This window comes from Bos taurus, chromosome 11, assembly GCF_002263795.3.
Source record: "Bos taurus isolate L1 Dominette 01449 registration number 42190680 breed Hereford chromosome 11, ARS-UCD2.0, whole genome shotgun sequence".
Lineage (NCBI taxonomy): Eukaryota > Metazoa > Chordata > Mammalia > Artiodactyla > Bovidae > Bos > Bos taurus.
Window position 1 is genome coordinate 63040738 of NC_037338.1, and position 17166 is coordinate 63057903.

Consider the following 17166-nt stretch of genomic DNA (forward strand, 5'->3'; position numbering starts at 1 on the left):
TCGCTTTTCTGTCAAGAATCAAGTGCAGGATTTCCCAACCCAAGTTTTTCCGTGGCTAAGTTTCATCATAGGCTGTCATACCTGAGTGCAACTGGACTAATTTAAAAGCAATTTCCTGTGATTATAAGTATTGCTGTTTGAGTACTGGGTACATTTCTTAAAATACCTACTGTGATTCCTGCAGCGATTTCAAAGAGACAACCACCTCCTATCTCACACCCTGAGCACTGGGGAATGGGTTTTAACTCCTGCCCACCTTGCCTGATATGGCAGCCTCCTCCTGTGCTCTGTCCTGATTGAAGACACCACCAAATGCCTGCGCCTTCTGGAGAGCAGCTGGCCCTTCCTCTCAGAACTTCAGCATCTAAACCAAGCAATCACAAGTCCACCGGTCTGTGTCTCACAGACCCCACTTTATAACGATTTAACCAAGAAAGCTGTCCTTGTGTCATCGTTCAGACCCGCAGACGGGCTTCTCATCAAGCTAGGCCCGTGGCTTCTCATCAAGCTAGGCCCGTGGCTTGTTCCTTCCCCCTCTACAATGCTTACCCAGAGGGGCGTGTTAATGCTCTCCTCAAGGCCACTCACTCTTTTTGATGATGTCACACACAAGAAAGTGCTTTGCAGTTACCCAGCATTTTTTTCTAAAGGTGACTTGCCTTTTACTGAATGACCTCCTTTAATCCTTTAACTCATCCCGCATTTACACTGCCTTGGGCACTCTGCCAGAAAGTGGGTCGTCCGGCACAGGAATAAAGCCTGGTCTTCAAGGAGCTTAACAACTTCTCCTACACCTTATTATCATTTTAAAGTGGGAGTCTCATCCTAAAGGGATAAGGCTAACCATAATAAAACTTCCTTCTTCGGCTTTGTGGAAGAAGGCCAGACGTGCAGGTGGACACAGAGCCTGGCGCGCAAGTCCCATTCCGGGTGGCTGCCTTCATGTGGCTCAGTCTCCAGCAGAGAACGAAGACAACTGCAATCCATCAAGTCAGAATCAGCCTGAGACTTTGTTAACGCTTGTAAAGAATGTGGAGTTACTTATAGGAAACACTTCCCCCCACTTCGTAAACATTAAGAAAATGGCTGTCAATCACTAGGACCAAAGACCAGTCCCATAATTAACTGTTCTCTGAGGCAAAGAAGGTGTGTATGATAGTAACAAAGGGTTTATCTAGTGCCTCACATGACAGCAGCATTTCCTACTGCTCTGCTCAGTGCTGTCTCATTTGTATGTACACACGGCATAGGACATTTCCTATCTAAAGTATCTGTGCCCGTTTAAACCTGAGTGTGAATCAGAGAGGAGGCGACTTCATTTCACAGTACAAAACACTTGCTACTTTATCTATCAGAAGTACACTCGGACAGCTGTATTTTGAAACAGATAACTGTATTCAAGTATATACCATTTGTATTTGCTTACAATTTAATGCCACATCCAGAAAAACTCCACTTTCACCAAAGGAAAAAAAAAGTGAAAGTGAAGCTTGCTCAGTCGTGTCCAACTCTTTGTGACCCCATGGATTATACAGTCCATGGAATTCTCCAGGCCAGAATACTAAAGTGGGTAGCGTTTCCCTTCTCCAGGGGATCTTCGCAACCCAGGGATCAAACCCAGGTCTCCTGCTTTGCGGGTGGATTCTTTACCAGTTGAGCCACAAGGGAAGCCCAAGAATACTGGAGTGGGCAGCCTATCCCTTTCCAGCAGATCTTCCTGACCCAGGAATTAAACCGGGGTCTCCTGCATTGCAGGTGGATTCTTTACCAACTGAGCTATCAGGGAAGCCCCACTTTTACCAAAGAGCTCACCATATGCATTTAGCTATCATATAAGGCAGTTACATAACCTATGTTATACACTATAATTTGAATGTACCCAATACACCCAAGTGTGTGTGAGAGTACACAAGTGCGTGCGTGCGCGCACACACACATACACACACACACACTATCTCTCTCTCTTAAAACAGTGTTTCTCAAAGTGTGATCCATAGATGGAACCAGTCTACAAACTATTACTGGTTCACAATGAGGTAAGTAGAAATTCTGTACTGCTTAGAAATTTTTATGGCAGATTTACAGAGTAATTATATTTTGTAAATAAAACTTTTTAAAATGAGGCTTCTATTTTTACATCCGTGTAACTCATTTCATTTTTCCAGTATTCTGTCAGGTTTCACTGAAGTATTAGTCCATAAAGGAGGAAAACACAAAGAAGATGGTCTTTCATCACAGAAAGTTTGAGAGGCACTGTCCCAAAATGTAAACCAAACACATGCCTCAAAACAAGTATGTAAGCTTATGGCTACTTTAAATGTTTACTGGCTCTCTGAAGGAGAAGTAACACTCAGGAAAGACAATGCAGATGTTTCCTTTCTTTCAGTCATTCACACAGAACTGTCTTTTAAAGACTTGTTACCAGGAAAAAAACAACAGGACTTTTTCAATAACTCACATTTCTCTAGAAATAATCAGCAAGCACATAGAACTTAACTATTTAAAAAGCACGTGGGACTACAGGCATGGTTAGCCAAATTCTCATGGCTGAGGGAGATCTATGGAGATACTTTTCAGAGAGATACTTCACTGTGAGAAGCACCTGATTTCCAATTAGAATGATCTAGCTGGTCATTCGGAGAAGGCAATGGCACCCCACTCCAACACTCTTGCCTGGAAAATCCCATGGACGGAGGAGCCTGGTGGGCCGCAGTCCATGGGGTCGCTAAGAGTCGGACAAGACTCAGCGACTTCACTTTCACTTTTCACTTTCATGCATTGAAGGAAATGGCAACCCACTCCAGTGTTCTTGCCTGGAGAATCCCAGGGACGGGGGAGCCTCGTGGGCAGCTGTCTATGCGGTCGCACAGGGTCGGACACGACTGAAGTGACTTAGCAGCAGCAGCAGCTGGTCATTATCGACTCAATGTACATGAGTTTGAGCAAACTCTGGGAGACAGTTTAGGACAGGGAAGCCTGGTGTGCTGCAGTCCAGGGGGTCGCAAAGAATTGGACATGACTAAGCGACTAAACAACGACAACAACAAAGCTGGTCACAGCTCTGTGATGTGATATGGATCCGAATGATTTAGAGAAAGCCTGATAAGACATCTGTAATGCTGTCTGGAAGGGGAAGGAGGAGGACCTGGGTACGCCAAATCCATGAGCAGGAACAGATAGATGAACTGAATCTTGGATGCTTCTCAAATGTGTAAATAAGGACCCATGATAGAGTATCTCTCAAAGCAGGTTTGGCTTCATTTTTCTATTTTGTTTTATGAGGCAAACTGCTCTACACACCCAGTAAGATTCCAAAATGCACACAATCCTGATTTGTAATCTGAACTCTAGCTACATTTTTACAAAAAGGAGTGAAAAATGACATGGTAAAATCTAACGCACATTCTTATGTAGAACATTACATTTTTTTTTTTAATTTAAAATTTGTAAAAAAAAAAAAAAAAAGTTTTCCCAAAGTTTGCTTAACATGCTGTTCAGAGTTCTGTCTGCCCACTTTCAGAAGAGGCCTCCAATTCCTGGAAGTGGGAGGGAGGTGAGAAGGACCCTCACTTGGAGATGTGTGAACATGGAACAGACACGATTCAAAGACAAGACAAGCCTCTCAAAAATACGAGGGCCAGGCTGTCCAAAGCCTCTCCTCAGGCACTCCAAGACAACAGCAGTAGCTCTTCAGGCCACTGGAGAGGCATGTGACCTTTTAAAAGGCCCCACTTGGCTGCAGAGTGAAGATGGAGCAGTAGCTGGAGGTCATTAAGGGCTTCAGGGTAACAGGGATGGGGGTGTGGCAGGAGGTGTGTGCTGTTCCTGCACCAGAGGCCCCTTGGAGTGGAACTGGACACTGGATGGTAGCCTGGAGTTCCCTGAAAAGAGGAGCTTGTGACAAGTTGGTTTCCAGGCTACCCCGAGGCTCAGCACCTCACTTTGCCTCCTCCCTCGACTTGTGAAGACCCAGGCCCAAAGCCCGTGGTCTTCTATCCAGTCTTTCAGTAGAAGGCCCAAAGGAGATCCGGAACTTCAGGGTGGTTAGAGACCCTGACATGGAGGAGTGAGGTGCGTGCTCGCTCCCTTTCCTGCCCACCTAGAGGGGTCTAAAACTAACCACAGTCACTCTTTTGATTGAATATTCACTGGCTGTTAATATACAGTTCAAGGTAAAATACCTTCCCTCCCCAATAAACTTGTTAGAAACAAACCCCTAACATTCTGATTTGCTTAACATAAATTTTGGCAAGTATTAACTGCAGCAATCTAAGTTTTGAAAAGAGAGAACAAAAACTCATAGGGAGCAATACAAATGGACACTTCTCTGTGGGAGTTTTCCAGGAAGTTTAATAGTGAATAAAACTCTCCAGATACCAAACCTGGCTTTCAGTCAAGCCACTTTCACTAGGAAAGACCCTGCCCTCAAATGCTACAAATCTGCCCAGGGAAGATGGTCAACAGTAACATGTCACTAGGCGATTCCTCAGAAGAGAAAGAACCAGAGAAGCAGGAAAAGATATTATTTGGGGGTTTGCAATTCCAGATTCTAATGACTCCCACAGTCAGGAATCAGAGATCAGTACAGACTGGGTGACCGGGGAGAGACTTCCAGAGATAGGATTTGAGGTTTATACTTAAGGCAGGATTGCCTCTCGGTGAACGTGTCCCACCCCAGACGGTAAGCTGTCTGAGGGTTTTAGACAGTTCTGTTCATCTCTGTATCCTCAAGGTAAGGCAGTCCCTGACACACAGAAGATGCTTCAGAAATAGCGACTGGATGAATAGTAAATGGAAAGAATGAGAAAAGACATTGAGGGACAGCCAGAGACGGACTGTAAAACAAAAACAGAGATGTGTGTCTTTGGCTCTGGGTGTAAACTTGGCGTGAAGGGAGGGTATGACAAAGGGGAAGTCTGAACGAACCTCAGAGGGCACAGCTGTACAGGGCAGGCGTTGGGTAAGATCTGTTGGGACCGGAGGCACTGAGGGTGGGCAAGGACCCTGCATCCAGAAAGCTGTGCGTGCCTCTCTCATTCTTCAGTTCTCAAACTTGAGTGAGCATCAGATTCACAGAGGGGGCTCGGTAAAAGAATGCTCCCCCCGCCCCCCACTATCCTAGATTCTCATTCATTTGGTCTAGTGTGGAGGACCGAGCTCTATATTTTCAGCAAGTTTCCAGGTAATGCTGGTCTAGGGACCTCATTTTGACAACCACGACTTCCTTTTTTCTCCACCCAGCTATTTCATATTTAAGCCTGAGAATACCTTTACTCAATTAAATCTTGAGTTTAAACTGCTTCCCTATTTGTGCCTAAGCAGGTAAGGAAACAAAGAATGAGTAGCTTTGTGATGGCAACTGACATCAAAAAAGAAAGACTACATGCAGAAGTAAGATGTCCTAAGCTCAATTTTAATGATAAATCTCAGTTTCTCAGACTGATACATGTGATACCACCAGCTCACTGGGGCCTAGGTTCTTCTTGCCGTGATCAGAGAGTGAATGGTAGTGAGGCCCAGTGTCCTGAGAGAAACTGAAATAGTACCCATGTGTTAAAAGGAGCATTTCATAGCTTTTACATTTTTAAAGCACTACAGGAAAAAGACGCAAACATTAAAAAAAAAAAAAAGAAAAAACAAGCAATCAAAAAAGTTCTCTTAAACTCAGTGTTTTTTCAATTATTTTACAGCTATGCCTTGGAAAAACTGTTTAAAACACCGTCCTTTAATATTATTTGAACTGTCAAATGTTACGATTTTCTTTTTCCCCTCCTTTTTTTGGTTATTGTAATAATACAAACACTTCTGTCGAGGGCTGACTTTCAATAGCTCGCAGCGAGAGAGCTGCTTTGCTCCATACAAAACCCCAGCCCAAAAGGCTGTCTACGAATGGCTGAGCACCAGGTTCCCCACGAACTAATTATGATTTTAAAATTAACAATATTAAATCCACTTTTGCAAACCACCACTTGTGTAATCCCCACTAACAACAAAACCCACTGCTTTAACCTGCAGCCCGCTGTGGCCACCAGTGCTTCCTAGAGGCCCAGAGCCTGGGGGCCGCTGACTTGATAGGTGCACGGAGGGGCTGTGCGTGGCCCCTGAGGGCAGCATCACCGCTGGGGCTTATGAAAGGCCCAAACTGGGAGCCTGCCCCGGCCCACCATGGGGGCTGGCTTTCTGGCTCAGTGGGGGTGGAGGGGGGGGTCAAAAAAAGATGCAAAAGACTTTAACTCAGTTTATCCCCCCAAACAGTTATCACCCCAAACAGAAGGAAAACCCTCCAGAAGGAAAATCCTACTCAGTAACCACGGGAATTAATGCTGCAAAAGGTGTTTTAAAAGAAGGTCAGGATTGATAGCTTAGTTCCAATTTCTGAAGGGAGGAAATCACTGGGGAGGGTAAGACTGACCATATGATCAAAGAGGCAGCCAGGAGGGGCGGCAAGCGGCCAGCACACCAAGGCAGACGTGGAAAGGGCTCCCAGCTCCGCACCACCCGATGCTCACACACACTCGTTCGTCCACACACAGAGGCGGGGCACACGGGGGAATCCTGAAAGTTATTACTTTAAAACACCTCAAGGCTGGATGGTCTGTACCTTGTGTACATTTTCAAGAGCTTGTTCCAATTTCCTTTTGGACCAGTAAGTGACAAGTAGAAATCCAGGGTTTTCCTTTCTCAGGAGCATAGCGGGCTTCACGATTAAGTGACATGTTGTCTCAACAGTCGGTTTACAGGGCAGAGCTCAGTCCTGGTGTCTGCCGTCAGGGAAGAGTAGCTCCTAGTGGGGCTCTGGGCTCCCCGGGAGCGGGTCTCACTCTACGTCCTCACCAGGGTGAAGAGGCTGGCGTCTGCTGTTCGATGAGTCACTGGCCTGCACACTCAGGACCTGTGCACGTTTCTGTATGCCCGTGTCACTGGTTAACAGCTCTCAAGTGAAAGGCTCCTAATAAGAGTCCCGGGTCTCCTCAACCACACCGTCCTGTGTGACAAGTGGTGTGACTACTGGCTGCTGAAGGGTCCAGAAGTGCCCATGCTGACACTAAAAATTATAAAAACGAGGCGTTCACAGTAACGCTAATGACTCAGAATGATGCCTTTTCCTCATAGAGCTACCCAGTTTGAAGAAAAAAGAAGCTATGACGTGTGACGAGTGTCTTCAACCAGGCTAGCAGAGGCTATTTCCTCACTCAGACATCCTGAGCCGCCAAACCCAAAGTCCTGTAAATGGAAACACACGCATGCTTTCAGTTTCTTTCGGGGGCAGTGGAAGAAGAAAGAAGTTGCCCCTGGCAAAACTGAGTGGGTGACAGTCTCTCCAGAGCAGGAGAGAGGCTGGCTACAAATGCCGATGAGACAACTTCTGAAACACAGAACATTCTCATCTCTCCTCTCTGACGCCTGCCTTAGGGTGTGCTTTGGGTCCTGCTCTTGAGGTGGTCCAAGTGCAGCCCCTGCTCCTGAACAGGACGCCTGCCACCAGCCTCCAGCGAACTCTGGGAAGAGCTCTTTTGTCAGCTGGCCACACATCACCTCCCGGGCAGGAAGGAAAGGCCCCCTCCTTGTTCCACAGGGGAAGCCAGGTTCCCTTAGACAACTTTCTACACTGTTAAAATATTACACCTTAATCAACATCCAACACTCAGGAATCTGATAATGGGTAGGCTTTTGACACCCTTCCTCCCCCAGGTAACAGCAGAAGCCGCGGGGTGGGGGTGGGGGGACACGACTTAGAGGACACCCTGAAGGGACATGCGGGGGGGGGGGGTGCTGGCAGATCTGGGAGAGAGCTGACAGAAAGTGGGGTGCTCCCAAAGCCAGTGCTCTGGGACAACCCAGAGGAAAAGAGTGGGTAGGGAAGTGGGAGAGGGGGTTCAGGATGGGGGACACACATATGTATACCCGTGGTTGATTCATGTTGATGTATGGCAAAAAGCATCACAATATTGTAATTATCCCCCAATTAAAATAAATTAATTTAAAAAAGAAAGTGGGGTGCCTGCAAGGATCTGCCAGCGGGGATGTTCCATGCACTGTGACCCGTGCAGTTCCCCCAATTCCTGGTGGTGAGCCTCCGGGAGGCCGTGCGGGGGTCAGCACTCCCCCAGGCTGCCTGCAGACCCCAAAGCGACTGCTTCCGGCCTCCGGGAATGGCAGAAACACGGGCAAAATTCCAACAGGGAGAAAGCCTCTGCGTGTTTACTCCCAGAAGACAAGGGAGGGTAAGTAACTGAACCCCTAAAGCTGCCCCTATCGGGGAAGCTTTTTTTTTTTTCTTTCTTTAAGCCCAAGCTCATCCAGGATGAGGTCCCTGCAGTAACATCCATGCTAATTGCTAAGTAAGACAAAGCCTTCCCTAACAAATCAGCAATGTAATTATGAAGCCAGTCACTAGATCAAGCCAGTTAGGCGCGCTCGGCGCGGCTCCGAGGCTGTAACCCGACACCACTGTTTGCGGAGGCGCCTCCCCGGGCTCTCCCGGCGGCGCTCTCTGCCGCGGGTAGCGCGCGGCCGCGCATCCGTGATCAGACTCCAGTCGGACGGGTCCCGCGGCGAACAATCCCCGGGCTTTCTTGACAGCGTCTTAAAGCCTGGAGACAAACCGAAATTCGGCCAGGAAGTCAACCTTGAAGTCAATTAAAACAACAGCTTTTACTGTTTGGGGATGTAAGAAACTCTTGCCTTCCCTCCTAGGACTTTTATCTACTTCTATGAAATTGCAGACGGTTTCTGACTGGTTTGTCAAACATAACCTTTCCTCTTGGAAAAAGAAAAGGACATTTTCAAATGTGGATAACCGCATTTAGTAAACAAATCGTGAGAGATAATATTTCAAGTGAATATTTCTTAGGAATAAATTATGGCCTTGTTAATAAACATCTGGAAAGAAACAAGTTTTTTAGAATGTAACTGTTAAGTAATAGAAAATATTTCTAATATCCTGTCTTACTGGTATAGGTTTTAGACCTAACTCTTAGGAATCTAGGGACATCAGTCACCTTCCAAAGATACTGAGGATGTTTACAGTTCTCTTAGTTTATGTAACAATTTTGACTAAAAGCACTGCACACCTAAAGTAAGACTGAGCCGAATTATACAGTTTCTAAATTTAAGATGAGCAAAAAAAAAAAAAAAAAAGATTCTATGCCTGGAATATGCTTTAAAATACTCTAGAAAAAAAAGACCATGAAGATGAAACAAGACTGACAAAATATTGATGATTGTTAAAGCCCGATGATGAGCACAAGGGGATGTACTGTACTCTATTTACTTTTGAGTGTGTTTGGAATTTTCCATAATAAAAAGGTAAAACATGTACACACACATCAATACATATTTTAAAAATTCTACAAATTAAAAAAAAAGTCAAACACAATAAACTATTTATACCCTCAGTGAGAACTATGATATTAACTTGATAAGCTATTTTACACAGAAGAAAGCTATAAATGCTCTTTGTAAACAAGCATGCCCACTACAAGTTGGAGCTCCTCTTCAGCTTTGAAAGAGAGTATCACATCTAACCACAAGGGGGCGCAGGAGAGCAACAGGCACTCCTGAATTCTGATTATTCACCGCAATTTCTATCTACAGATCTCAAAGTATACACATTTCCAAGACTGTTCCCTAATTCAGGTCTCCATAGGACACTGCTTGACAAGCCAAGAGCCCTGCCAAGACCACACTATATTATGCTATGGTTCAAAATCTGGAAATATTGTATAAAGAAAAGGTTGTTGTCTGTATATAAGTAACACTGATGTTTCAAAACCCATGACTAAAATCCCTGGAGGATTCCTGAAGCAAGAACACACACAACAAACATACAACCTGAGTCATAAGATGCGGACTGGGAGAAGCCAGTAGTTCAGAATTTCCAGTGGGGGTCCTAAAGTGATCTCCAACAACACAATGAGTCTCAAGGTTAGCAGTAGGAATTTTACTAGGATAGAAAAGCCTTCAACAATCCAATTGCTTTGTATTAACAGGACATTGCCTCCACACTGAACAGAAATGGCTTCTGGCAGTTTTTTGGGAAAACTTCATAAAGAATATTGGGGAGGAGCCGTTAAATTGTAAAACACTGGTAACCTTAGAGAGATCATGAAGCAAGTTGATTGTATAACTTGCCGGAATTCTCCCTATGCAAATTACAAACTACATCACTGTTTGAGGTATTGAAGTTCTATGATATTGTATGTTCATAAGAGATGACCTATTATCACCAATCTTTCCATAGGAAACTTGGTAAATATGAACCATTATAATATTATTTTTATAAATAATATATTATTATAGACATTAAAATTATGATGCTATTCCACACTAATTTGTTGTCAGGAACTCAGCTTTAGCATGCTGAATCTAAAGCCTCATTAACATTAAGGGAAGGAATTCTTAGATTTGAATTTCTTTCCCTTAAGATTATATGCCAGTAAAGGCCAACCACTCTTGTCCCACCCCCATTCCCATGCATAATGAAAACATTTTTTTCTCCAGTACTTATAATTGCTTGGATGGGATTCTGGTTTCAACTCTCCTGTACTATCTTTTCCCCAAAGATACCTTGTTTTTCTGCTCACACTAGAGACCCTTAATAAACAATGTCAGAGGGGAAAAGGCTTAGGGTTGAAACCAAATGCTTTGCCAAAAGTATGTGATGGTGTTTTTTGTTTTTTTTTTTAAAGAAGGCCTTCAGATACATAAAACGGTCACACCAAAACAGGTAAACATAATTTGCTAGAACAAATCTGTGAAAATAAAATTTCATCTTAATTAAAACAAAAGATTACTACCTTCTAGGTTTTGTTAGCCAACTAACTTGTCACTGAATAAAACTAACAAAAACTAAGTATGCTACATTAGGGAGTGTTTTTATGAAAGTGTTTTTAAGGGATATTATTAATTTTTAATCTCCTCTGTTTTAAAATTGGGAATGCTTTAATACTGTGAAAAATCACTTAAAAGAAGATATGCTTTATATTCCTCAAAAATACAGAACTTACTTTATCTTCTAACTTCTACATGCAATCTAAAGAGAAAAACCAGAGAAATATTCTTTACTTACTCGTTGAGTAAGTCTAAACATTGTATATAGTCTAAATCTGAATTCCTCAAAAGAAAACTATCCCTAAAAAGAAAACTATCACATTTCTATAATATGACATATGAGTATTAAAATTTAAGTAAGTAAGTAAGTAAAGTCACTCAGTCGTGTCTGACTCTTTGCGACCCCATGGACTGTAGCCTACCAGGCTCCTCCCATGGGATTTTCCAGCCAGAGTACTGGTGTGGGTTGCCATTTCCTTCTCCAGAGAATCTACCCAACCCAGGGATCGAACCCGGGTCTCCCACATTGTAGGCACTTAACCATCTGAGCCACCAGGGAAGCATATTAAAATTTAAGGTACAAGGTAAAAGAAATATACTTCAGAGACGCCTGAGAGGGAGGAAGGGCTTCCTTTGTGGTTCAAAGGGTAAAGAATCTGCCTGCAATGCAGGAGACTTGAGTTCAATCCCTGGACTGGGAAGATCCCCTGGAGAAGAGAATGGCTACCCACTCTAGTATTCTTGCCTGGGAATCCCCATGGACAGAGGAGCCTGGTGGGCTACTGTCCATGGGGTTGCAAAGAGTCGGACACGACTGAAGTGACTAACACACACGAAAGGGAAGAAACAACTATTCTACTATGTAAATATCTATTTCATATAAGTAACATTCATATTCAGAATGTTTAAGTTAATTCTAAAAATTAGGCAGACTCCTGATAAGGTTTTACAAAGACAACTTAAACTTTATTTCATACACTTGAATAATTCACAGAGTAGAAAAAGTTAAGGAGGATACAAATTAAGCTTGAAGGCAGTGAATGATACTTTGTAAATATGACAGCCCTTCTTTAATAAACAAAATAATTACTTTGGGGCTATTTTGAGATAAAAAGTATTTCTTCCAAAGGATTTCTGAGCATCCATAACTAATGACCCACAGAACTTTACTCAAAGTCACTCAGTCAAACATAATAAAAGTAATCAGAATACCACACTGAAAACAATACATATTTATTTTCTAAGGAAACTACCTCTCAGAACTTCAACCTGTAGGAGCTTCAAGGACCTTTAAGGAGATCTTGCCTCCACCCCACCCCACTGCCACCCCTGAACATTCTGTTCACCCTGCCTATCTTTAGAGGCTTCCAAAGCAAGAAGGCAGGTGCCAGTTGAGGAATCCACGTTTTGAATTTGCTAACCAACTACTGCTAGACAGCTAACAACCGTCATCTGGTAAAATCTATTTTATTTTCTATTTCTGGCCATAATAAAAAATATTTTAAAAAGTAGTCTGTTAAAAAAAAAAACAAAACTATTCGGAAAAGACCATCACCAGGTTCGTGACAAGCACAGAGGCAGTGCAAAAACTTCTTCATCAGCTACAGACCATGGTGCTCAAATTCCTCTGCCAGACCCTTTTTCTGTGACTGCAAGGAAGACACAGAAGTACACAAACATGGAGGTTCCCTCCTCAAGAAAAGGGAAGAAATCTGAAAAGCAAATCTGTATCAAGTATTATTAAAAAACGGAATAACTACTAAGACAGGTTCAGATTAAAACAGTTGCCACCTCGTTATCTCATTGGCGTGGCTAGAATTTTATGCAAACCTGTCCTGGTGTAGAGATGACCTTGGGACTTTCAGATTCCCTGAGTTTAACTCAACACTTCTAAACACCAGGGTGGGGTACGCCAGCCGGCCTGCCTGAAGCCGGGGAGCTGTGGCTGGCGTGGAATGATAAGCAGTCAGCCAGAAGAGCAGAGCAAGGGGCTAAAGGTTGATCAGCAGCAAGTAACACTTCATTATTTAATTTTCTGACCACAGGCACCATCAAGTAATACTTTTTACTTTTGTTGAACAGGTTCACAGAGACAACTGAGTGAGTGAGTGAGTGAGTGAGTGGGGGAGTGGGGGAGTGGGGGGGTGGAGGGGTGGGGGGATGTGAGTCCTAAAGAGTCAGAAGCCCTTCCCCTTCACTGTTCTACTTCATGAAACTCCTCAGAAGCACACAAATGCCTGGTTTAGCCTCGTCTTTTCAGTTAACCACCTATGAAGGTTTTTGAAAGAAAAAAAAAAAAAGCTGAGGATTAAAGAGCAACTCTGAGAAGCTACAGGTTTCTGCAAGGGGACAGAGAGATAGTAAGGCCAGACATAAATGAGTGTTCACAACTGAGGTCTGCTGCTTGCTACTCGGAGTTACTAGAGAAACAAAGCTGCCTTTGGGCACCTAAAACTAGTCGGACCTGCTGTAGCAGTTGCGCAGTCGGCCCGGCGCTGTCCTCCGCTCCCCTCCCTCCGGCCCCCGCCCCACGCATCCGCATGGCTCACTCCACTCGGGGCGGCGCCGAGCGGGCACACTCGGCCCTGGCTCTGCTGTCCCTGCTCAGGGGCAGGCCCAGCTCGGGACACACGGGCGTGCAAGTGTGAGAGGAGGCCAGACGAGACAGCAGATGCCGACTCCATTCCGAACTGAAAGCTGCAGTGGGTGCAGAACACGGCTTCTGTGCTCCTGGGTTGCTAAGACAGATACACCAAATTGTGGGACTGGCTGCTGGGACTCCAGGCAGGGATCCCCGTTTAAGTTCAGAGGAGGGACGGGAGACCTTGAGAGGAGACGAAGGAGGCTTTCTAGCTCCTAGGGCCCTCCGACCACAAAGAGAGCTGAATTCCCTTCCAAAAGGGAGTTTTCATTGTCTGGGGTGCTTGTTGAAATGACATACATCTGTTTTGTCCTATGAGCAATCATATGTTTGCAAAGATATTCTGATATTTTTATTTTCGAATTTCTATTTCAAAGAAAATTTTTAGACAGCCAAGCATGTTTTGTTTGTCTCATGATCTTCAAGGAAAAAAAAAAAAACCAACAAGGCGTCCATTTATTACCCAGAATAGGAATGTCGTCTTTTTGGCCTGACATATGCCATTCACAGATTCATACAAAGAATGAACTGCCACACAGTGCTCATAGAGAAAGACACTGTTCCACACAATGAGTGATGGGCGCTCTGGGGGACAGTGCTGCTCACAGGACTGCCCAGCATCTGTATAGAGGGGCAAAGTTTGCCTTTAACGCCAACTGCACTGGCCATTGGAGACAATCATTTTGTTTAAAAGATATGCCAACTTCGGTGAGCTGCTCTTCCCTTCAAGAATATTAGAACTAACTATATGTAAAGTAGATAACCAGTGGGAATTTGCTGTAAGACACAGGGAGCTCAACTGGGGGCTCTGTGACAACCCAGAGGGGTGGGCTGGGGTGAGGGGTGGGAGGGAGGTTCAAGAGGGAGGGGACATATGTGTACCTGCCACAGGCTGATTCATGCCAATGAAACCAACACCACGATTGTAAAGCAATTATCCTCCAAGTAAAAATTAAAAAAAAAAAGAATATTAGAATTAAATTAAATATCCACACATTTCTTTAAGCAGGAGTCCTAGCTCGGGGGTTTTTGTCGGCTGTTTAAGGAATAATTATTAACAGTTGGTAGAAAAGACATGACTTGTACATATGCAGTGGCCACCGCATTTTTAGATGATCCTGTTCTGCTGGTCAGTGCAGATTAATGGAAAGACCGTGAAGGTGGGTGTTACCCTTATTTCAAGGCCATTTTCACTTAAAACTGGAGCTTGCCCTCTGGTGCCTTGAGCATACACCTGATCTTTGCACTCAGTAATCAGAGACACCTCTCTGTCCTCTCTCTTCCCCCACCCCACCCCTGCTTTGCCAAGAAACTGCTGCAACTATAACTATCTCCTACAGGATAGGCTGTAACAGTAAATATGAAATTCTGTAGCAACAAAGTTTTAGAAAATTCTACAAGTGAGTTAGAGTTCATACTCCAAAATATATTAACCTACACATTTTTAAAGTCTATGTTACAATACTAACAAAATTGTCTTGATTTTTTTGATATAACAAAATAAAAAATAAAACTTCATGCTTTTATTAGTATTTGTTTTTTAACAAGAAATCACAGCAAAAGAAACTTCTAAAAGTTTATGTTGTAGCTTTTATCTTTCTTAATAGCTAAAGTGTAAAATATTTTGACTGTGGGCAAACTTTTAGTATAACTTGTTACTGATAATTTGAAGTATGTTTTTATTTTTATTTTCTTCATCAGTTTAATTTTTGACAGAAAAAATCTTGATTTATTTGTACATATGTACATATGTATTTCAATGTCCCCTTATATGTTTTTTATCTATTTTGTGTGTGTGCACCTTTCTAAGTAGTGTTGCAACTCATTCTGCCGTTGGAACACTGTTTAAAATAGCATATGCCAAAAGCTATCTGCTGCTACACAAATTTGAGTTTTAAAATATCAAAATAAATACCATTTAACTATGCTCATTATTAATAATTTAGTGCATGGCAACTGGGTAACGTTTATATTTCAGCTTCTCAATTAAATAAAAGGCTTTCAAGGGGACAGTTCAACAAACAGAAGTCTAAAGGATTTCTAAATGTGAGCTAATATCCCTTTCTTAGTTTTTTAAGGGAAACAGGCCCAGGCAGCTGTTACCTAAGAAGCTGTGACACTCGCTTGACAATAAAACTGTTCACTAGGATATTCATGTCCTACACTTGGTTGGTATTATAAAATTTAAGTCTTCTATCGTAATTACCCAAAGAACAGAGCTGAATGTTAAAAAAAAAAAAAAAAAAAAGGCTGTCCGATCCATTTCATAAGCTTTCTCACCTGAGAGCAACATGGTTATGCACATTTTAATTAGGAGGGTAAAGAAATAAAGTTATTTTAAAGGGTTTCAAACTTGATGAAGAACGTAAACAACTTTACATTAACATATAATATCTCTAAGTAAATCAACAAAGTTAAAGGCAGACTTTCTAACATTTATCTCTCTCTCTTTTTTTTCCACGAAGAAATAGCTGAAATGAACATTAAAGTAGAGATCCAAGAACAAGCTCTTCTTGCTCCTGCCAGAAGCTGAGATCTCAGGATGGGTATTTTCATCCTCAGAGCACACCCTACCACACTCAAATCAGAATAGACTGCTATAAAAAGGGGGAGGAGTGGGAGGAGCTCTAGGGGTGAGTTATGGCTTCTGGGTAGCTGAACAACTCCCCCCCGCCCCCGCCCCCAGGCCCCCATCAGCAAAACAACCCAGAGGCTCTCAGGTGGACTGTCCTCCAGGGGTTGAGTGGAGCCAAGAGCCCACTTCACTCTTGTCAGAGACTCGTCTCTAATTATAAAAGGCTACTTTGAACACTTAAGGCCTCAGGGATCCGATTGGCTAGTACAACTTCTAGGCTCTTTACACACGTTATGGACATTTCTTAACATATATTGAGAAATCACAAAGCATATTTCATGAACAAAGCTTGAAAACATTTATTATCTTCCTTAAGACCAAAGGAGGCTGTCCAGCTTAATTCAAATGAAAACTGGTACAGTCTGAGACTGGACGTCTCACCTTGCTGATCGCCCTTCCCCATTAAGTGCCTGTAAAAACTTACTCTCCACCTCCTGAAACATCCTGAAACTAACCAGCTTGGAAGCAAAAAGTTATTCTAAGACAATGATACCTAATCTTTTTGAGAAATTTAAGGCTAAACACAGAATTCTACTCCCATCTCAATCTATTACTATTATTTCTGCTAAAAGTAAGATAACTCCTGGCCAAGGCAGGGTGGAGGGAATTTATGATTTTCTCTCGATGCAGGGGCGCTCTGAAGGCACCACGTCTTGGTACAAAGTCCAGGGCCTGGGACAGCTGGCTCCCCTCGGCCCCCTCCCTCTCAGTCATAGGCGGTCACCACTAAGATGACTTTTAGATTTCTAACTTAAAAAACTAATGAGACATCAAGTTTAACACACAAATTCAAAATCAATTCACTTGGGCACGGGCGAAAAGAGGGCGGAGAGGGATGTTTCTAAGTTAAAACACAGGGCAACTCACAGAAATACACTAAAGCAAGCTGGATGCAAACCCGGCCACAGGACTGAAAAGTGAAGCAGCCGTCGCGCCAGCAATACGAGTCTTAAAAAAAAAGTCTCGCACGTTCACAACAACACAACCGCCACAACACGCACACAGATCCCAGATGTAAAAGCGACAGCTCCAAGCTCCCTCCGCCCCACCGTTAGGC

At 43.4% G+C, this 17166-nt stretch overlaps 1 protein-coding gene across 4 annotated transcripts in view; it reads right to left on the bottom strand.

Moving 5' to 3' along the window:
• Nucleotides 1–17166, bottom strand: part of SERTAD2 (SERTA domain containing 2) — a 115847-nt gene that overhangs the window by 5855 nt on the left and 92826 nt on the right. For 2 of the 4 annotated variants that reach the window (XM_010810111.4, XM_010810112.4), the window contains exon 2: nt 6602–7224. The exons of the other annotated variants lie outside the window; for them this stretch is intronic. In XM_010810111.4, the coding sequence (XP_010808413.1) occupies nt 6602–6612 (11 nt within the window). In that variant the 5' untranslated portion in view covers nt 6613–7224. The remainder of the gene's footprint in view (nt 1–6601; nt 7225–17166) is intronic. 4 annotated transcript variants of the gene reach the window in all.